Source organism: Simochromis diagramma, unplaced genomic scaffold, assembly GCF_900408965.1.
Source record: "Simochromis diagramma unplaced genomic scaffold, fSimDia1.1 OVJJ01000602.1, whole genome shotgun sequence".
In the NCBI taxonomy this organism is placed as follows: domain Eukaryota; kingdom Metazoa; phylum Chordata; class Actinopteri; order Cichliformes; family Cichlidae; genus Simochromis; species Simochromis diagramma.
This window is the reverse complement of record NW_024387040.1, coordinates 9,296,654-9,320,265: the sequence shown is the minus strand read 5'-3', so window position 1 is coordinate 9,320,265 and position 23,612 is coordinate 9,296,654. Positions and strand designations below refer to the sequence as shown.

Genomic DNA, 23,612 nt, shown 5'->3' with positions numbered 1-23,612 from the left:
AGCCTCAAAATGTTTCTCAGTGCACTCATTTTAAAGCTTTTCTCGAGTAAAAGACTCAAATATCTAAATACTTTTAAATCACAGACAACCGGCCCATTTACTACAAATCACCAGAGGCCTCCAGGTAACACTAGACCCACGTGAAGGGCACACAGGGTGCTCCACAGTGAAGAGTTTAAAGGAAGGAGTGGCGCCAATGCAGAGTTCGTACAGCAGCAGCGCATGCAGCAGAGTAGCATCACAGTGACCCAGTCACCTCTTTTCCACATGCATGCACCTCAAGCAATCCTGGGTCCTCACTCATGCTCTAGTTATCAAGTCTTAAACTGTACAGCTATTAAAAGTCAAGCATCATTTCATCTTTCGAGGTTTCTCCAACTCACAGTCGGGCTAATTTGTGGGATTTCTTTAGTGAAAAGTCTGCTAGTTCTCCACTTTCTCAACAACGTAAAGATTATGATTAGAAAATGTAAAAACACTCTTGAGATGAACATGAACTATCGCAAAGTCTTGTCACCTTCTTAAAAAGCTGTGCCCCGTTTCAGAATCTGAGTAAAGGTGAAGCTTAATTCATCTTTTTCAGGAAGTTAAAACCACAACGCAGCTCCAGAGTTAGACACTCTGCAAACTATGGGTTGTGACGTCCTGAGAGGAATGTAAGAGATGGCGAGATGATTAAAAATGATTCTTTTTCTCTCTTTGCTGTCATTTTTATTTTTGTGTATGTCACAGCTACAGTTTGGCTAATCTTTCGCCTCGTTTCCGGTCGTCTTCTGTTGACCGTATGAGAAAAAAAATGACAAAAGCTGATACTATTAGGCGGACAGCACAATTGTAACATGGCCGGTTTGATGATTTACTGATTTTAATCACCACAACATGAGTCGAATTCATAAGAAAACGATGCCTCGCGCTTTGGGAAGTCATGGTCGGTCGTTTTCCTGTGAAATTCTGCACCGATACAAATTTTTTCTTGGTTCATTCATTTTTCTTGTTGCTATTTTTTCTCTTATGGGTCAGTAAACCACAGAAATCTTTTGTTTGGAAGTCTTTGAGCGCTTCACTGCGCTATTTCTGAACACTTCAGCGCAGGGTGGATGCGGCACAACGAGATAAAGGTCAGATAATGCTATCTGTAAAAGCCACCTTATTCCCCTAAAAGGCCGATATGAACAGATACATCAGTGTTAGCTGCTTAACTGGAACAAGAATTGATGACAGGTAGATTTAAAAGGTCGAGTCACTGGCACAAACTGTATCCACACTCGAATCAAAGTTCTAACTACAAAGTGACGCTTACAGATTTGTTTTTTCACCGCTCTCAACCCTCGAAATGCATTCGTCTCCTCACCAAAACAAACCACTACTGAAGCAGACTTTGTGTGCTGCGTGTGGTTAATGGCAATAGTTGCTTAACCTCTAAACCATGAGCAACACTTCACTTGACATTTCATGCTAGCTTTTGCATGAATGGGCTGATTGTACCCCCGCATCATTTCCGGCATGGCCGCCTGCCTCGGCTCCGTCTACGATACTACATCGGTTTGTCTCGTGACCTCACAGGTTCAAATTGTTTCACGCCGCCTGGAAGGCTGCTCCGGCTTCGCTGTTTTGAGCGGACTCGTCATTTCCCCCCCTTTTTCTGTCTGTTACTCCCAGGGAAGCATGCTCAGTGAGCGCCTCTGTTAGCCAAAGGGGGAGCTGGCTGCTTTTCGCTTCTACTGCTGCTGCTGAGCTTCTATTTCTTTTCTCTCGCTCTCTCTCCTTTTTTTTTTATTTATTTATTTTTTATTAGGGGGGTAAGAAACCCTCTTCTCCACATCCTCCTCCTGCTCCAGCCCCATCCATCCATCCACGCTGCTCCACTTCTCGCTCTCTCAAGCCATCTCCTCACAGGCTGGGATCCAGGGGGCTGGAAATAACCTTCACATGGCCAGCTTTACCCAGCTATCTCTCACACACAGACCGCCGCTGCTGCTGCTGCACCGACTCATGCACACACACAGACACACACATACACACACACACACACACACACACACACACACACACACACAGATGCATGCCAGAGCCCAGCTCCCTTCACGGGAATGACGGACAGCGCCACTCACCACTCCATGGACCAGGAACTCAAACAGTTTGCTCTTGGTGGCTTTCCTGGCTCCCCCCGCCGTCTCCTCCATAGCCATTTGCTCAGTCCCCTCCGTTCACCCTGCTATGTCTCCCCTCTCCTTCTTTTGTCTTTCCCTCTCCCTTCACCCAGCCTCCTGTTCCCCTCCCCTGCTCCACTTTCCTTCTCTTTGTGCTCTCCTTTTCAGCACTGCCTGTCCCTGACTCTCTCTCTCTCTCTCTCTCTCTCTCTCTCACTGCCTCGCTAGCTCTCTCTCTCTCTCTCCCTCTTCCCTCCCTCTCCCTCTATTTTGAATGTGCAGCAGCCCTGCCAGCCTCTCACTGTGTCTAGCTCACTTTTTAGTTGAGCTGCCTTTCAGGAGCCCAGCACGTCGCTTGGAGGTGGAGGGGAGGGGGGAGAGAGAGAGAGAGAGAGAGAAGAGAGAGAGAAGCTGTGTGGGGGTCTGGCAGGGGGGTTTCAGCCAGCCCACTCTGCCGCTCCCCCGCACAGCTGTTGCATTCCAATGGTAGATAAGGGCATGCGGCGCGGCCAGGCTGCCGTTTGGGGGGTGGGGGGTAAACTCAGTTAGCCATTTCTCTGCTGCAGCACCCGTCCTCCCCCCCGTCCTCCCCTCCGGTGACCAACCGAGAGGCCACGGTCAGCACACGCAGAGCTCCGACTCTGGGCTCATTCTCAAAAAAGGACATTGGGCTCTTAAAGGGGCCACGCTTGCATATCATTACCACATGTGCGCACTGCCATATATGACGTGCTGGTGATGAATATAGGAGTAGGTCGATGCCATTTCCTGAACTCAAAGCAAGACCACTCAAGACACACTTGAGTATTTCTGAACGAGCCAACGGGCTCTGGAGCCACTTCACAAAGGGGGAAAAAGGCCACGTCAAGAGCACCTTCATTTCCTGCCTCCCTCTGCCGGCCCTCGTCAGGGTGCATTCACAGGTTACAAGTGTTTCCTTCAACTCGCCTCATTAGCTTTTACCTTTTACCCAGTGGTGCAGCCAGAGGCTACGCTTAGGCTGTAACAAACAAAACAAGGCCGGCCTGCACAGCAAGGTGACTGTGTCTCCCCGCACGTGTAATAAGGTTGTGTTGTGATTTCTTCCAGGTCGCTTTCTGAAGCTTCCTCAGCAAAAAAATGCAGGGGAAGGCGACAACGCATTCGTCCACTGAAGGTCACAGAGAGAAAGAGTAACACACAGACGGCTGCTTTGATTTCAACATGACATGCTGACACACACACACACACATTAAAACGCCACACAGGTCATTACTCTGACGCAAACCACGCCACGCTGAAGATTATGAGTCTTTCAAGTCAGCTTCAGTTCCCCCCCCCCCTCATTCTCACACTCCCCTTCACCCGGCTGTCAGATCAGAGGAGTGAAATATTCATGAGGTTATCTGACTGACAAAGGGGGCAAAGTGGGGCATGTTCAAAAAGGCGGCTTGGCTTTGTGACAAAGGACGGCAAACTGTCACCCTCCTTTTCCTCTGTTCTGCTGAAAAGAGCTGAACGGCATGTAAGCAGCCAATTAGCACGCAACGTGCCGGTTAATCATCACCGTAAAGCGACGAGCTCGTTCTTTAAAAAAGGAGCAAAAACTCTTTGGTTAATGCGGGAGCTCAGAGGTCGTGACCTTCTCGAGGATGCGCCATGCCTCAGGACCCAGGCCTGTTTTAGTCATCTGCATTAGCTCTTATGTGACTTAAAGCCACCGTTACTGAGGGTTAGTTACGCAGCAGCAATCCATTAAAGAAATAAAAATAAATTCAAACACATGCCCCTCGAACTTCCTCAAGTCTCTGATTACTGGGTTATTGACAGATAAATGTTGGCCCTCGCATCGGCCGCTGACAGCTTGGTGGTGACACCTGCTGCCGAGATGAGTGTACTGCCGCAGCCATTATTTCAGTCTGGGAAGGTTTCGAGGAGCGAAAACATTCCTTGAATTATATATTTTTTCCTTTTAAAGAAGCATCAATCGACTTGCATTCTCGCATCCCGTCAGATTAACCTTTAATCACCTGTGTGGACTTTAAATATAATAATCGCACTGGCGTACGAGGTGTACGTCTCAATTTCCTGCAAGGTCAAAAGCTCAAACCCGCCGAGCTTATCCGTGCAGATCCAGGGATTGTGCCAATCTCCCGTTTCTCCAGCAACAACACGTGGGCGTTGAACGATAACAAAGAGATCTAGCAGCTCGGGCGATGCGAAAGGAAGCCTCGAGCGCAGGAGTACCCCCTGCTGGCCCCCCATCAGCTCCCTCACCAAAGCCAGTCAGTCTCACCAAATGGTAATGTCCCAGTGTGTAGCAGGGGGGGGATTACAGGGGGTAAGGGAGCCACAGTAGTGCTATTAATGCCCAACAGGGGGAGCAAACAAGCAGGCAGGGAGGAGCTGGCTGTTTGAATGGGAAGGAGGGCTCCATATTTAGGGTCTGGCTGCACTGAGGATAAAAACCCAATGATGGCAATCAAGGGACATTAGGGAGAGCAAAATAACTTTTCTGATAATCTGTAATGTCTGGAGCCAGCTTCCAAAAGAGGATTTCATTCCCAAAGCATCTCTTCAGAGGTTTTAATCATTCTTCACTTCCTCATTCGGCCACACGAGGGCATCAAAGAGCTCACCGTATACACAGTGCAACAGAAAGCAACAACAATGGCCTGTTTCTGCTCCTGCAAAGCCAACTGCACCCCTGTGCTGCAGTACGTTCTCCTCAAAGACGGCCTGGGAGAAGAAAAATATTAGAAAATTATCTCGGTGTATAAAACAGGATGCGTTTAACCCTGCAAGCTTTTACAAAACTTTCCAAGTTGTTCGATTTACCCATCTTTCTCTTTATAAACTCTTTAAAAATTTGCCACAAAAACGACTCAGGACAAGAGGCAAACGACGATTAATGAATTATTATGTTGATGAAGATACTGATTAACTATCTACTTTTTCCTTTTGTAGTAGTCACGTGCCATAAAACCTCAGACGAGGTTTATTATAAGCAGAAAAACAGTTTTTTTGAAGCAGTAAAAATATAATGTGGGGTTGAAAAGAAAAAAAAAACATGTTGTAGTAAATCCACATTTTCTGTTATGACAAAAAAGCAATGAAAACCATGAAAGGATCGCTCAGCGAAGCACAAGCTTTTGTTTTTTTCTTAAGGGCAACTTATAAAAATCAGCTCTGTCCAACTGCAGCCGTTTGAAAGAGGTTTTTACAGAAGTCTGCAGTGCTGTGGAAAACTGGTTTTAATAGGGTGAGCAGCTGCCAGGTGTTGTCAATCAAATCCACTTTATTAACTGATCATCAGTAAGTGTGAGCGCCTCTTTAAAAGCTAAGGTTGTGGCAGCTTGTTAGTCTGGTGCATTCAGGTGTGTTAATAAAATGCCACAATCTTCCCAGCAAATTCACCCATATGTCAAACTGCGCAATACTCAGAGTAAGTGCAAAAACAGCACAATTAGAAAACTTCCAAGAGAGTCAAATGTGAGGCCATCTCTGCCACAGCTAAAGCCCAAATTTGATCATACAACAGGACAGTGATCCCAAGCACAGCAGCAAATCTACAGTCAGAAAAGAATCAAGGTGCTGCAACGACCCAGTCAAAGCCCAGACCTCAACCTGATTGAAAAGTGCCGATGGGACCTGAAGAGAGCGGAACATAAATGAATGTCCCCAAATTCAATAAACAATGAGCGTTTTAAAGAAGAGTGGGCCAGAAAAACTTTAATAGGTCTGTGAAACCTTCCTTTGTGACATGACTGTACAGCATCTTAGTGATGATAAAAAAAAATGGGTTGCCATTATATATGTATTTTTTGACTCTACTAGAGCAGTTTCTATGATTTAGAATTAAAAGAGTTATCTTATAGCCCTGAGCCTGGTTCTGCTAGAGGTGTCTTCCTGTTAAAAGGGAGTTTTTCCTTCCCACTGTTGCCAAAGTGCTTGTTCATAAGGGGTCGTCTGATTGTTGGGGTTTCTCTGTCTTTAACTTACAATAAAAAGTGCCTTGAGGCGACTGTTGTTGTGATTCAAATGCTATCGACGAAAACTGAACTGAATTGAATACTGGGTCTTGATTAAGGCCCTCAGTTTGTCCTCTATATAAAAACAAGCTTCTTTAGCTCCTCCCCCTCTTTAAGCCAAATGCCTTCTGATTAGCTGACCCTTGCAAACAGCAAGTGGGCGGGGCTTCTTCTCTTACAGCCACAGCATATTAGGAATATCCACTCTAGCTGACATCACGCAGATCAAAGAGCAGAAAAAAATGTCTTAAATGGAGCGTTCAGAGCCATGTTTTTGTTATTATGTTTTCACCCGTTCAAAAGAAAAATCTAAAACTATCTATAGTCAAAAATTCAGGTATTAACATAAAATTCTGTCTTGCTAATTCTGACGTCTGAGAACGATTTAATTTTCACAAGTATATTTACAGTGGTGGAAACAAACTTTCTTAAGGAGCGGCCTATCACTTCCTCACACTCTGACCTCAGTATGTCATGCAGGATAAGCTTATTATAGGCATCCATCACCGTTACAGTAGATGAAAACTACAACAGGTCACCTTTAGTAAGAGAAAAATAATAAAATACCGAAACATCGGCTTTTTCTCGCTACACCGACGGCTAAAACGTGTAGCATGTGACGCCACCTTTTCTCAACTCAGTCTCACCCACTTTAAACCAATGAGACGAGAGAATACAGAAAAGAAACACAGAGAGAAGGATCTCCCTGAACTATATCTGAACTAACATGGCTTATAGTTTTATGTAAATACAGGACAGCATCGCTCAGAGTGATTCAGGAAACCGTGTCAGGGCTTTTAAGGCTCTCAGTGTGAAAAGGCTGGCAGCTGTGGGTGTTTATGATCAAGGCTACAAAAGTTTGAATGCAGAACAAGTGGATTAGATATGAATGTAGTCACACTTTTCTTTCTTTGTCTTTCGTGAAGTTCATAACGGGTAAGAAAAGCTTGCCGAAGCTACGTATACTTGATTTCTTTGCGCTTTTTAACCAATGATGTGAAGCAAAAGGCAGAGAGAAAGAAATACAGAAAAGAAAAGGGGCGATTTTGCTGCTATGTGCAGAAAAAGCAAAGAGTGAAATTGGCACCGCCACTGAGGTATAACGCACAGCTCCCAGTGGCAAGGTTTACATACCAGAAGCCACGAACCTGCCCTCGTCAACATTATTGCCACAGACAGATGGGGCGCACTAGGGGGAATATGGACCGGGCACGAAGAAAAGTCTCACTCCCTCCCACCACTGGGCCCCTCTCCTCTCTTTCTTCAGTTTAATAGCTGCAGACAAAACCCAGCTCAAGCCGCTTAAAGGCCAGAGCTCTCGGAAAGCCACTCAACAGTCATCAGCCGCCATCAAAGGGACTGTACAAAAGCTCGCAGTGCTGCACCTTCGCTGAAGGGGGGATTAGAGAGAAGGGAAGTACGTTTTGGTACCGAGTCCTTGCAGCTCGGCATATGTAATGAACAGGAACCTGCAGAGAAAGAGAGAAAAGTCTCCCGTGACGGCTGAAAATAATGGAGCATCTGCTGATATTTTTGTGATCAAAGTAGTTCGGCACAATACACTGTGAGGTGAAAAACGTCGGCACAAAGCAGCAGCGTTCCCATGGATATTTTTTGCCACTAAGGCATGTTAAGCACCGAACCTTAGAAGCCGCAGATAAGAAGTTTAGGGTCGACCTTGGCTTTCGGGGGTTGTTTGGGACAAAGCATCTTTATCCAGACAGCGTTTATGCTTCGGCTGCTGAAGAGACGCCGTGGGAGCAGATGGGAAGAGGACGCAACAGTAATGAGCCAAGTTTCCCCGCAAGCGACAAGCTCCACACTGGGACGAGCCTGCGGCGTTACCTGCCTCGGGGTATTTCCTGTTTGCTGTAGCCATGACAACGGGATAATCTGCCTTGTGTTCAGAGCTAACAGCCAATCCGGTGAAAGCGACTTCGCTGACTTCAAAAGTGGAGCAGCAGCTGGCGAAGCGCGAGAGGAACCATTTCAGATCTTAAGCTGTGAAACTGAAAAGAAAGCCGAGTTTTAGAGAGAGAGAGAAGACTTCGGCTCGTGTTAGTCAGCGGCGAGGTCAGCACGATCAGCTCTGACACAAGTATACAGTGAAAAACAGCCACTCAGTATGAATAAACCTCGCCAGCTCCCATATAAAATTCTACAGGATGAAAAATAAAGCTGGCAGGATAATTCCCCCCCCCTACTCCAAACTCTCCCTCTCTCACTGCTCCCCTTCCTCTTCTTTCCTTCTCTGCATCCAAGCTAAGTGTTAGCCCTGATCTTTCAACACCACTCCGCCCGTGCCGGACGGGACACGGAGACGACAGAACGAGGGCAGGATCGTTACGTGCAGGGCAGAGTTAAAAATCATGGATGAAGAGCAGAGCCACATCTTTAAAACTGGACCCGCTCCTTCAGTGGTAGTTTGAACCTCCAATATGCAGACATACAGCTCGAATTTCTAAGCCAGCTTCAATAAAAAGTATTATCTAATGTGAATACAGTGCAAAAAAAAGTATGATTTGTGAAAAGGCAATTGCCTGCTAAACCCTAATAACCGGCTGTTCCACCCTTGGCAGTGAGAACTGCAGTCAAGCATTGTGATAACTGTTAATGAGTCTTTCACACCGCTGTGGAGGAATTTAGTTCCACTCGTCTTTGCAGTACTGTTTTAATTCAGCCACATTAGAAGCTTTTCCAGCACGAGCAGCCCGTTTAAAGTCGTGCCAAAGCATCTAAGTCAGATTTAAGGCTGTACTTTGACCAGGCCACTCCAAAACCTTCAGTTTGTTTTGTTTGCTGAGCGATCAGAGGTGGACTTACTGGGGTGCTTTGAGTGCTCTTGAGCTTCGAGGCACAAACTGATGTTCAGATATTCTCCTTCAGGACTTCGGGCAGAGATACGAACTCATGGTTCCCTTAATATTGACAGCTCTTCCAGTAATTGAAGGAATTTTGGTAGGCTGGCCACCTTTGGAAAGGTTTCTTGCTGTTCCAAATTACTCCATTTGTGTTGAATGGTTCTCACTGTGGTTCACTGGATGGTTTACATCCAGACTAATAGCTGCTTCACTTTGTCAGACAGGTTATATTTAAATGATTTCTTGATTCAGCTGTGCTGGCAGTAATCAGGCCTGAGAAACTGAAATCAGCCTTCCAAACAACTTGATCGTTCACAGTTAATCTATGATTTAATAATTACCTGTTCACATAGGTCCAGGTAGGGCTGCATAGCTTTTTTCCATTCATAAATTCAATCATCATTTGGAAACTGCATTGTGCTCAGGTAATCTTTGTCTAATATTAAAATTTCTTTGATGATCTAAAACATGTAAGCATGACAAATATGCAAAAAACCAAGAAATCAGGAAGCAGAAAATGCTTTTTTTCATAGAACTGTATCTGAAAAACCAACACATTTGTTTAAACCTTAAAGCTGTTCTTAGGTCATTTCCAAGGCCTGAAAATAATTCAAACTTTAATCATAACCTAAGCTTTTAGTAATTATTTTTTTCATAGTTGAATGATAATAAAAAAGTTCAAGGAAATCCTCTTTTTCCCCACAGACAATGAGTAGATATGTTTAATAATCACAATCTCAGTAATAACCAAAGTAAAAAACTGATAAATCTATTTAATATTTCGGTTCAGCTTGTATAAACTGAAGCAGAATATTGAAAATAAATAGAATAATAAGAATAATAGAATAAGAAATAGAAATGAAATACATTATAATCAGTTATTTTCACTCGGACGGTTAGGAGTTTGTGGTAAGTGACCTTCTGGGTTTTAAAAGATTGACAGGTTTTTATTTTTAGAAAAAAAAAAAATCAATGTTTAGCTCTGTGACTCGAGTGCAGTGGTGACACACGAGACGACGCACACTGGAGCTGATGTGCTGTACGGTTACATAAAAAGCAGCTAACACAGTTGTGTTACTTTGGGCCTTGTCATCCATAGAAACAGCTCCTCGGAGGTCGGGTGATTTACTGTTGTGGTGTGAGTGAAGATGAAGTCTGGGTCATATTTTACAGAAACTTGTACGTTCCTCTCGGAGGATTAAATCAGTGTTTTGGTGCCTTCAAATCCACATGGCTTACTGTGGCTCATGTCACTGTGACAGTTTCCAGGTGATGGAGGAAAATCAAAATACGCCTTAAGAACAACACAAGTTCAACACAGCCAGGCTTTCTTTGTGTTAGATGGCTAACAGTAGGACAGTATGACGGTGGTTAGCAACGTTCTCTGTTAAGCCAGGCTCTCTGCTTTTTGGGTGCTCGCATAAAAATGGGGCATTTCAGGCATTATTCATATCTTTCTGCCCCACAAAATGATCCCCGTGAGTGCCACCCCCTCCAATCAGAGGTCCTATCAGATGATGACGATAAAATGGTGAATATAACAGCATAAAACATGTAAAATTTAAATGCAAAACTGTTGCAAATAAGACATTAATGCTGCAGAAAATAATCTATCTGGTCATTTAGCCTACAGAACAATTAATATTTTAAATCTGAGTTAATTATTTTAAGGCTGCGTGCGCTCCCAATGCTGTTGTTTGTTTCTAACATGATGGCTGCACGTTAAAGCTCTGAAACTTTAAACTGGATACATTTAAACATTAAAGCTTACAGTTCCATAGCCTGATAGAGAAGACGGGGATATGATATATTAGTTTGTCAGCAGATCAATTAAAATTATTTTATTGACTGAACAGGTATTCTTGGTGTGTGTTCTGTGTTGTAGCAGTTAAAAGGCTTGCGGATGTAAAACATATTTGCCCAGCAAATAAATTATATTGTGCTTCAAACATGCTGGAAATAAATGAATCGCTTCCAGATGATTTTACCTGAAACTTGAAACGTACCCTGAGGTTATGTGTTCATCATAAGTTACCATGGTGATTTTGCCAGGTAAAAAGAAAGCCGCTTTCATGTCACGAAAAACTTACTTTAAGCTCGACACAGCTGGCTAAACCATTAATCTGGCTTTATAGCATACCTCTCTGGACTATGAAGCCGAACTAGGAGCTTACTGGTAGCCCGGCTCAGGTGTTCTCTCCTCAATACAAACACAAAAAAGCAGTAATAATATAAATATGTACTTTTATATATATTCTTTCTTTAGCATTCTTTAGGTTTAGGTTTTTCCTCCATAAGCATTAAAATATGATACAAACAAAGAGAGCTTATTTGATTTTTACTTTGTGACCTTACATTACATTACATGAACCTTGCACAAAATCTATGTTTGAATCATGTTTTTATATTTATTCTTCACTTTTTCTCAGGCTTTTAAAAAACAAACAAACTGTCGTATGCATGTCTACACATGAATTAAATGCAATTTCAATTGTAATCCATCAGAATCTCATGTCTTAGTGGCAGAGCTGTGACACTGATACATCTGTTAACTTAAATGAGCTTAATTTCATTAATTACAGCAGCTAAAAAAAAATGTTGCTCTCAGCTCATACTTTGTGATCTAAGTTTTTAAAATCAGCCACTCTGCTGCAGGCGGGCGTATCCATCACCGGTTTTTGCGTGTGCTCGTAGCTAGATCGGTAAACCTTGAGTTGACTCATCCAGCTGATAACCACCTTAGTCTGATTGATGTTGATGTCAGGATAAGTGAAGCCAGACAGGAAAAAAGACACCCTGGGTAAACTTGTATCCAGTTGCCTTTCCCCTCTCAGGCTGGTTTTAGCATAAACTTATAAAATATTTTTAAAAATCGCTTTAGTTTCACCAGCATCACAAATGTTCCTCACTGCAATTTCCAAAATACCAAAACTTGCACCATCAACCTATCAGCAAACTGGGAGGAAGCGATGGTCCATGCCAATGGCTATATAAAAGGTCAGTCACAGTCAACACTGGATCTCCTCTCAGCAATTCTACTTTAAATGCAATTCCCGAACAGAGATACACAAGTTTCTCTGCGACTGGCATTGCCAATCACAGCTGTCATTGCGACATTACACCGCACTGTTACAGCTTTACGTTAGTAATTAAAATCAGCAGAAAGATGACCCCTTAAACCCAAATCAGTGTGATAAGACCTACTTAGAATGGAAGAAAGCATCTCTGAGAAAAATGTGTCTGCTTTAGTTTGAGCACCTGAGATGATATAATTTAGTGCTAATGACTTGAAGCTTGAACATGAAAAACATGAGCATCAGCAAGGAGTTCGACTGAGAAAAAATACAGTCGATGAAAAACGATGAAACTTGATCCCAGATACTGATGAGACGCACAAGAGAACGGTTCACGCTCACTTTTGTCTGACAATAATCGCTACAAAGAATTCCAGTCTGGTTTCCACCAGCTTTACAACTACACCTTTAACAATTCTCCTCTTCTTTGATCCAAATTTACACTAAATTTCATAACATTCTTCTTAATAACCTCAGTTGGAATCACTGGTCTGATCCCAGCCACTTCCAGTTGCTCGGTGTTCCCCAAGGATCTGTCCTGGGGCCTCTCGTTTTTATCATCTGTAAATCGTTCCCAGAACTCTGCCATTAATCACTGGATTTGGTTAAATATCTTGTCAATTTCTAGACTTCGTTCTTCACCTTTAACCTCATCTCATCCATAACCTCACACTTTTCTGAACTTCTACACATCAACACACCCGCTGACGCTCAGCTCTTCTTCTTTCCTCCCACCGATCAATCTCCGCTGGCTCCCTCTCCACTTTCAAATCTCGTCTCTTTAAATTCACATAGTGACTAAAATCATTTATACTCTGAACCTGAAAACACTTAACAACTCCTGCACATTGTCTCATTTACCATTAACCTCCTAAGACCCAAACTCTTCCACGGCATGCATTTTTAATTTCTCTTTGATATTTGGGCATATTGGGGCCCGATGAATGTAAAAACAAAGAATTACCAGATTTTTTTTTACGTTATTTTTGTTTTTAAGAAGAATCAGAGCCACATATGAGGATATTCGTTTAAAATTTTGATAGAACAGTAGCAGTATAATGTCCTCGTAAGTGGATATCAGGCCCATGTAGAGCAGAATTGAGTATTTTAGTCTAAACAACCCAAAATGTGATGTCCACATATACGGACGCCAGGTCCTAGGAGGTTAATACATTTATTTAACTGGTTTCCTCCCAACTGACCATCATCAGGTAACTATTATATACTGTAATATATATTGTAATTTAAATTGTAACTTGTATCGTAACTGTTTTGTTTATTTTATTGAGATTTTTGAGAACCTCGAGAAGGTGGTGTTCCCAAAAACACCTAAAAATAAATAACATGTATTATTATTATTGTCATCTTAACATTGTTGACTGACGTCAGCTTATCAGCAAATAATATAACATTATGATGAAGATGGTATTTTGTGCCAGGCAAAAAGCAATCAGGGGCAAACCAAACTGTGTTGATCTAATTATTTTTAATAGTGACATTTCTATTAAATTTTCACAAGCACTGCATGCCTGCTAGACACCAAACGAATCATCATTTATCTAAGTAAAAATGCCAAAATTCCCAAGGTTTAGTTTTCCCAATGCAACGAGTAAAATTATTCAATTATGCTAATGACTGAATATGTTTGGCTTTGGTCAGATAACACCCTTTTGTTAGGAACATTGCTAGAGGCTGAAGTGCAGTTCTGCTATTTTCTAACTGTGGGAGTAGAAAAAGCATCAATTAATTGAGAAAATAATCAACAGATTAAATGATTACAAAGACAATAACAAGCTCAGCCTGTCTGCGTAAAACAAATACAAGTTTTTCTTATTTATTTTTATAAAATAATTGCTCATGCACCTTTTATAAGAATTAAAAGCTTTTGCAGCTTCATTGTGAAGATGCACACGTATTGCAGCTACTTTTAAACCAAACTCTACAACAAAGAGTGCTGCAGTATTGAGCGTTAACATCTAAATGGGTCAACCAAGCGCTCGGCGAACTGTAGCACCATTAGGACCAAGACAGTTTGTCTCACAGCCGAGTGCACAATCTCATTATCTGCATTATAAATGGGTTTAATATACAACCGAAAAAGTAATATACAACTGAAAAAACACAGTACGAAACCAAGCTATGGCTTTAGGTAAGATAACTATGATTAAATAACACTGTTATAATCTGTTGGTTGGTATGGAGGTGCAATGTGAAATCAGGTTACAAAGCGCTCTACTTAAAACGCAAAAATCTATAATCTGTGAAAATGACACAGTGGAGGTTTACAGGATTATTTGAAAATGGTGTTTATGGGTTCAGTGTTGTGGCTGCAGACATACAGCGTGTTTGTGTGTCTGCTACAGTGCAGTACTGCAGATATTATCACAGTACTAGTGGCAAAAAAGTGCTAAATTTTTATCAAATCTATGCAAATATTAACACACATGATTTTATATGCTTAAGTTTGTTTTCTCAACTTAAAATTGACCTATTGAGCTCTTATTTTCTATCATTAATATATAGTTACGGTCACTTTGGTAGGTGCATCCACTCAACTGCTCATTAATGCAAATATCTAATCAACGCATTAAACATGTAGACACAGTCAAGATGACCTGCTGAAGATCAAAGAAAAGTGATGATCTCCAGGGTTCACAGAGAATGATCTGAAAAAGGGAAAATATCCAGCAGCTGTCTGGGAGATCAGAGATCAAAGGCGAATGACCATACTGGTTCAAGCTGATAGGAAGGGAACAGTAGCTCAGATAACCACTTGTTCCAACCGAGGTATGCAGAAGAGCATCTCTGAATGAACAACATGTAGAACCTTAAAGCAGATGGACTACAGCAGCAGAAGACCACACCAGGTAGGAACAGAAGGTGGCGTCACTGACATGAAGCATGGATCCATCCTGTTTTGTATCAGCAGTTCATGCTACTGGTGGTGTAACGGTGTGTGGGTTACTTCCCTGGCACACTTTGGGCCCCTTAGAACCAAATGACCATAATTTAACCACCATGTCCTGCCCGACTGTTGTTGCTGATCATGTCAGTCCCTTTATGACGACAGTGTACCCATTTTCCGATTGCTGCCTTCAGCTATGTCACACAGCTCAAAGACTCTCAAACTGGTTTTTTGATCATGACAACGAGTTCACTGTACGCAAATGACCTCGACAGTCAAGAGATCTCAATCCAATATTGCACCTTTGGGATGAAGTGGAACGGAAGATTCTAATTATGTATGTGCAGCTGACAAATCTACATCTATATGAACCAAAATCTCTGAGGAAAACTTTCAGCACGTTGTTGAATCTGTCCCTCGAAGCATTAAGGCAGTTCTGAATGTAAAAGGGGTCCAATTGAGTATCGGCAAGGGGTACGTAATGAAATGCCAAGCAAGCATAAGTAAATGGCCGTGTTTTATATAATGAACGCAGCATGTGCACAAGTAATCACTCTGAACCCAAAGTCCTTTAAATCGATGTAAATGCTGTGTTTCAAGCAGAGCCGATATGCCTAACATGCACATCTAGCCATCATGGCTATGGCTGTCTGCGAGGAGCAGCCAATCAGAGGAAAGCTGACTGAAATGAGAGGAAGTGAACAGCTTGTTTCAGACAAAGGATGCATTAAGGGGCTACACCAAGATCCTGTATGGGATTAATAGGGTTGTTTTGAACTATAAATCATGCAAAGCTATTATCGTAGAGTCAGAGAAGAAAAATATGGAGCTGAGGATGACATGACGCCTTTAAAATGCTGGAATACACAAAAGAGTTGTTTTCCAGAAGCAAAGATATTCAAATTGTTATCAGATAAAACCATTAAAAGAAGCAAATCTTCATATTTCATCTGAATCTTCGTTTTTTTGTTACATTTTTCCTTGAAAACCTGATCGAATAATCATCACAAAAGTACTATTAAATTAAATCAATCACATTTCTAGGTTTTAGTTTAAGCGGACTTGAGTCCAGGGCAACAAACACCCATTGAACCAGCACATTCCTCTCCAGCCCAAAAAAACAGAAAGAAAAAAAAAGGAAGTGCTCTATTGTTAATTTATCCCTACAAACAACACAAAACACAAAGCCAGGGAACATTTAATTGGGTGACCTACTATTTGGGAAACAAAGCCAAATGTGTGTGGCTTCCAGTCTGCCTAATCAATCTCACGGCTGGTGGAAAAACAGCGTGATAAATAAGTTTGAGAAACTCTGGAGGTGAATCCACTCAGCGAAACATTGATTGACCTCGATGAGCGTCCCAAACTAAATTTCAAACATCGCTGAACAAAGTGACTGGGGTGTAAACGTGCGCGTGTCCGAGGTGGGGGTGGAGGAGGGGGGGGGAGTCCTCCCGTGCAACTTTCCTTAAAAAGCCACGTGAAGCATTCAGCAGACTGTAAAAGGAGCCGATCCTCTGATCCCCTATCAGACCTCAGAAGCTGTGACGGCACCTTGCATACTAATAGGACTGTTCTCCGTTCTTTATACTGAAGGGAATATCTGTGCCAGCAGCTGGGTCAGGGAAGACTGCAGTTTGAAACTGAGCTATTTTAGTCCGTTTTTTCATACACCGGGCGCTGACAAGGACCAGCCGTTTCTACAGCGAACGCCACGCTGCAACAACTCCATTTATAATAAAAATCGAGTCGAGAGTAGCTCAAAAGCTTTCTATACCATCTCGAATAAGAATGAATGGGTAGGACATTCTTCCTCAGCCACATGGAAACCTAATGTATATGCCATATGGAAAAAGTCTGCTGGAAATATGAATGGGATCACTTCCAAGAGGCTAAACCTATGGAAAATGAACACGCAGGCAGCTGCTTTCCTAAATAACAGCCGTTATGCAATATTCTTTGTTGTCTAATTGCACCCAAATGCCTTCGTCTGTGTGGTTTTTTTCATACAGAGCATCAAAATGAAGAGCATCTGATATCAGCAAGCAGCTGAGTCACCAAGTCCTTCATAACTCCAGAGAGTGTATGTGAAATCAGAGTGGCGCGGCATAAATCAACACATTTACAGCTATTATGCAAACCGCTTAAAACCAAGTTTTAAGGCTCTTCTGAGCTTTTTCGCTTTATTGCCTCCCAAAGCATCCAGTCGAAGGAAGAATGGCGAGGGCGATGATGTGATAGGGAAACTGATCAAATGGCTTAGTTTGCTTTTTCAATTAAGGGTTGCGAGACCTCGAGAAACTGAAACGAAATGATACGCAAAAAGAGCAGCGTAGTCAACAGCCCATGTGCAATTCATAAGGTTGGAATTAAAATGTGGTGACTAGACAGTCGGCCCATTTTTAAAAGACATTTCACAGAAGGACAGAAGTTCAATTCATCTTCTACATTTCTCTGGTAAAAATAAAGCTACAGCTTAGCTTAGCATAAACAGGGAAACATTAGAAAATGGCTACCTAGGATCTATCCAAAGATAAATCCATTTAGTAGACTGATACACTGTGGTCATAAAGGGATGGACGTGGTCAGCAAAAACACTCAGTCGGTACTAAAAGGCCCAAAATGTGCTAAGAAAATATCCCCAACTCCAAAACACCACCGCCATCAACCCGAACCGGTGGTTCAAGGCGGGATGGATCCAGTCTTTCATGCTAATGAATCCAAATTGAGACCCTCCCATCCGAATATCACAGCTGGAATCAAAACTCATCAGACCAGTGAATATTTTCCCAGTTTTCTATTGTCTATTTTTGGAGAGCTCAATTTAAATTTTATTGTATTTATATAGCACCAAATCACAACAACAGCTGCCTCGAGGCGCTTTATATGTTAAGGTAAAGACACTACAATAATACAGAGGAAACCCCAGCAATCGCATGACTCTTTATGAGCAAGCACTTTGGCGACAGCTGGGAAGAATAAACTCCCTTTTAACAGGACGAAGCCTCCAGCAGAACCAGGTTAAGGGAGGGGCAGCTGTGTGCCACGACCAGCTGTTCATAGCTAACAGGTGGGGGGCACTCAGAGCGGTCTTCTGCTGCTATAGCCCATCTGCTTCAAGGTTCAGAGATGCTCTTCTGCCATAAACATAAACCACCTTTCGCCCTCATGCTCAGTGTGAACTTCCTCTTGACTGTGGCTGCCATGTGATTGGCTAATTACATCTCTGCGTTAACAAGCAGCTCAACACGTTTATCCAAAGATTTTGCCAGTGACTGTATGCTTGGTTATTAATCCATAAAACTACAACTTCAGCCAAAACTGATGCCGCATTGCTGCTCGATACGTACTCAATTTTCTCTAAGCACATGCAAAAAAGGACTACGCTGCTTCCTTTCACAATAAAAGTCTTGACAAATACACTGCATAACTGCTGCAGATAAAAGGGTTTGTAGAAGTGTTTCGAAGAAATTTATATTTAAATATATATTTAATTTAACTAGTTATTACATAGAAGATGAGCTTTTTTCTGTATAAAAAAGGCACATTGTTTTCTGGTTTTGGTTAATATACGGATCTAATTAAGCAAATAAACTCCATCGTGGTAAAGAATTTCTATGAAGCTGGTTTTGTGCTCCATGAACAAGAATGTTGGCTTTAAAAAAAAAAAAAAAAAAACACAAAGTATGAAAAATTAATTACATCTGTGTAAGTATTCATCAAACTGTAAAAAAAAAACTAACTAAATAAAACATACTAAGAGAGAAAAATCTACTTAAAAAGATACGTGAAAAAAGCAAAAATATGAAGTATAGAGCGTTACAGCATTGATATAGATGAGAACACAGACATCTGGCAACAGCAGGAGACTAATTTTAACCCAACACCTTCAAGAAAACCAGTCTTTCTAATGTGTTGCAATCTGCTGTGATGACAGGAAGTACATAAAGTTTTGCACATGTGTAAAACAAATCAGGTAGTGACAGACCTTTTAGAAGCAAGTCGCAGCCAGAAAAACATGCAAACTTTGGCCCCAAAATATGTTTTTCCAAGCGTTTTCCTCTTGGATGCTATACTTTGTGTACCCTGTCTCCTCCTTATATAATGTCTCTGGCTAAGATTAGCTTGAAGCCTGAGGGCAGGTGGAAACAGCAGCATGCACCTTCAAATCTGTACAGCTTAAAAAGAAAAAAATAACATGTACATAAAATCTATTTGGAATAGAATAAAGTGGCATTTACACCCATTTTTGCTCTCTCATTGACCCCTCCAATTAATCTACACTACCCACCACATTAACCTTTGTAACGTGTGCTACACTGACCACACCTACAGCCAATGTAGAATCACCAATTACCCCAGTATTTTCAAACTAATTCTGACAGGCCAGCTGCTACTGAGGCTAAAAATAACAGAGCATGCAACACAATTTTTATCAATTATTAAAATAAAGATCCCAGATAAATTTTAGTGATACAGAGGACAAACTCTTTCTTTATATAGGTTCACCCTGCAATATATATCACCTAGCCATCCACGTCTACCTGCAGTGCCTTGGGGCCCGCCCCACAGTTTGAGAACCACTGAGATAAACAAAGGCACAGCGAGAATGTGCAAACTTCTCGAAGAAAAGCGGTCAGAAGATTCAGGAACAGTTCGATATTTTAGGACATTTCCAGCATCCATATTAAGACAGGCCAACAGGCTTCCTGTTAAATGGGAGTTTTTCCTCCCCACAGTCGCCAAGTGCTTGCTCATAAAGAATCATCTGACAGTTTGGGTTTTTATCTTTACTTTGCAATATAAACCACCTTCAGGTAACTTGAATCACATTTAGGAGACAAACATGGGAGTGGTAACTGTCCTAAGCCAGATAGCATCAATTATTTCACTCTAAGCTGCATAGAGGTGAATGCCTTAACTATGTTGGCAGACTCTCCTCAAAAAATAGAGAATTTTTTTTTCCTCCAGATGAAATGTTGCTGACAGCAGCTTTAATATAAAAATTAGATTTTCCTTGGGATCAGCAGAAGCAGATCTGGCTTCAGCAGCTGTACACCCCCAAATTCCCCCCTGCTCCTGAGTGCACCGCAGACTGCCAGCAGATTAACACAGTGAAACTGAAACTTTCTTCTTTCTCCCCCCCTGCACCGGACACACTTAGAGAAGCAACAGCACATTATATTGTTGTTTCAAAGCGGGGGGACGGGGGGGGGACGGGGGGACGGAGGAGGGAGGGGTAATGGATTAAAGGCATGCGTAAAAAAGAAGAAGAAGGCGAGAGGATGGCAGGGGCTTCGCCGTGCATCCCATCTATTACTCCTCAAGTGTCTGTTTCTCACACCAGTCAAGGTTAACAAGCCGAGCTGCCTGGTGTCTGCGTGTGCTGCAAAAAAAAAAGAAAAAAAAAAAAAAACAAGGGAGGGGGTGGGAGGTGGAGGTGGAGGAGGGTGAGGTGCTGCAACTACACACTGTGCCTTGTGATGATGCAGACAGGCTGAGAGAGAGCCTACAGTCCCCCCCTTAAATATTGCCAACCACATCACGCTACATTTGTACACCGAGGCTAAAATCACCACGAGGTGGAAATTGCAGTTTCCCCTGTTTTTTTTTTTTTCTTCTCTCTGTTTTTTGAGGCTCACAATAAATTGAAGCGAGACGAGGTAAAAAACTCCGGTGCGCACTAATCCGACTGCGCCTACAGGATGAAGCCTAAACGCATAAAGAGTAGTTTTAATGGTGGATGCGGCTGGCAGAGCAGCGGAGACTCACTGTGGGAATAAAACAAACCGCGCTAACGTATCGCGAGGTAGCATAAGCGTCATCCATACCTTTCTCTCCATCACTGTGCGCTTTTTTTCTCTTCCCTTTTTTCTTTTCTTTTCTCTTTTTTTAAGGGCTACTCAACAACGGCAACTGTAGGATGTGTTTCTGTGGAGCTGTCCGGTCCGGCGCGGCGTGGAGCTGCTTTTCTCCCCTCAACTTCCTCACGGGCTTTCACACAGCAGCAAGCGTCTCCCCCCTCGATCACTCCCCCATTACTGGACAGCTAGGCGACTTATTAGCGCTGGCCTGTGGGACGCCGAGCCGGGGATGGAGCCAGAGCCAGGATTGGTGAAGCCTTGTTCGGAAGGGAGCAGGAGCGCAGGCGCGGTCTCTGCTGGAGAGTCGATATAATGAAAAATTACCAGTGGCAGGGAGTGTCATCAAATTATCCTCATCTCTCGCTCTCTCTCTTTTTTCATTTTTTATTTTAAGGGAGGAAGGGAAGATTTGTATTTAACCCAAAGCGCACAGTGAAATGATTTCAGGTTATCCTGCTCCAAACACATGCTGTACATGTAAATGCAGTGCAGGAACAAAAGGGAGGGAGGCGGGAGGAGGAGGGGGGGATAAACCCGGTGCACTACAGCAACAAAGGAGCAGCAGCACCACCAGCTCCCTAACCGAGAGAACTGTTCCACTTTCTAATGAGGATCCGTCGATAAAGAGGCCGTTAAGTTGTGGCTAATTGCTGCTTTAATGGATAATTTACTAATGCTTCACGCGGCAGTTACAAGTTATCACTTCACACATTTTTTTAGTGCCGGAGTGAAGATTTATGAATGAAATGAGCCAGATTTATAACACATGTGGTGGATATACTGTGGCAGCTCATTGTCCGGCTCTTACCTCTGACTTTTGAACTTGATTCTTTATAATATTGGACTTTCTGTGTAATTATTACCAAACGTTTTGTTCTACTAGCTTCATTTGAGCTGTAAAATATTCATGAAAAATGATTTAAACAAAACTAGAAATGCGTGCAAAAATCAGAATTGTGTCTGCAGATTGGGGACTGTCTGTGTAAATATGCACTCGTTTGCATAAAGTGGATAAAGCCAGCATAAATAATATAGTTTTATATTTAGCAGCAGTTCTGCCTGAGTCCTGGTTATTATGGAGCAGGGTAAAGAAAATCATCTGTGACCTGAATCCGCAGCCTCTCCCATAGCTACTGGTGTCAGTGGTTTTAACTATGTGGCCCAGCAGTCTGCTGGTGCCAGGTTTCTGGCACTGGTAATGGTCCTTTTAAGGCTAAGGATGCATGGAACCAGTTCTAGATTGAACACTGGCACTTATGTGGAAAAGGGGTATTTGCTGACATATTAGGAATATCTTTTTATCACTTCATGAATCATGAAATACAGACAACTGCCAGAAAAAGTCTATTCCTGCTGTGTTTCTACTCTGGAACTCAGGATGGGGACAAAAAAAAAGAAAAAAAAGAAACCTTCAGGATTGAAAGGAATCACTTTGGTCAACAACTGTTGTTTTTAAAAGTACTATATAAATGAATAACCTTGAAACTTGAAAAAATAATTGAATAGTTTGGTGTATGCAGGTGCTGCTGAAGTGGACAAGTGAAAAATGTAAAGAGCAACATCATGAAACCAGACTCCACTTGTTCAAATATCTAAATGTTGAATTTTGTCAGTGAATGAGTACTAATTTGACTCAGAGTAGTAAAGTTAACACATAAATTACCCGTTATCACCCATTGGCCAATTTCGAACCAGTTAGGTCCACTTAATGAAACATGGATGTTTCTGGACTGTGGGAGGAAGCTGGACAGAGCCAGGCGGTGGATTCAAACCCAGGACAGTCTTGCTCTGACCACTTCATTAAAAATCTCTCATCGGTAAATATACCATTGTACATTAATATTACGCACTGGGGTTATTTATTTATTTTGACATCTGCAACTCAAAATTTCAGGTCATTTTCTCAAAACTTAATAACGCTAACTCGGGGTTGGTCTGAGACAAATTTAAAACGCTGAGAAGATAACTTGAAACTGACAACAACAAAAAAAGGACAAAAACAACTTTCCGTTAATAATCTGAGATTTTGATTTAAAGATTTTGTTGGATAAGCATAAATTTACAAAAAAACTAGAGTATAAATTATAAACAACAGCAACAAATCTTCTCCCACTTGCTTACTAACATTAAAGGAACATTTATTCATCTCGTGAGCTTCCTTCATTTCTAAATGTGTTAAAAGTCATTGTTTATGCACCAATTTGACAACATGTGTAGAAGTAAACACCTAAATGTGTATTTTCCAAATGTCATTGATGCAAAAAATCTTAAAAAGCCATTACAAGAAAAAAAAAGATATTGAATTTAAACAAATATAGTTATGGAGAAAATGTGAGTTGTCATGTTATCCATCATGTTGTGTTTATTTATGCGGCTGCCAGGTCTCCACTGTGGAAGAGATTTGACCTCAGTGGGATTTCCTGCTTAAATAAAGGTGATAAAATAAAATGAGAACATCTGTACAGAAAGCTGGTTAGTATCCTGAAATCCATTAGCGTGTACCTATAGAGAGGAGAGGCCTTAATCAATGAGAACCTTTAAGTCGGCAAACACAGAGTGTGCGAGTAGCTGTCCATCCTGTAGTGTCCACTCAGTGCTGGAGTCTGCCTGACTCAGCATCCTAACCTCACAGGCCGCAGCAGTGGGTGAAACAGTCCATTAGCTGGAGAACAGGATCTACGCTCTCATCTCATCTACGACACACATCCTGCTGCATCAGCTCGACCTCCGAGTGCCTTCACGTTTGAC

At 42.1% G+C, this 23,612-nt stretch overlaps 1 protein-coding gene across 5 annotated transcripts in view; it reads right to left on the bottom strand.

The window, feature by feature from the left end:
* smarcd3b (SWI/SNF related, matrix associated, actin dependent regulator of chromatin, subfamily d, member 3b) overlaps positions 1–21,266 on the bottom strand; it is a 57,605-nt gene extending 36,339 nt beyond the window's left edge. For 3 of the 5 annotated variants that reach the window (XM_040044375.1, XM_040044378.1, XM_040044379.1), the window contains exon 1: positions 2,112–6,080. In XM_040044375.1, the coding sequence (XP_039900309.1) occupies positions 2,112–2,189 (78 nt within the window). In that variant the 5' untranslated portion in view covers positions 2,190–6,080. Of the gene's footprint in view, positions 1–2,111; positions 6,082–20,831 lie in introns of those variants that run through there. The other 2 variants (XM_040044377.1, XM_040044376.1) reach the window with 2 other exon arrangements.
* Positions 21,267–23,612: the final 2,346 nt, after the last annotated feature.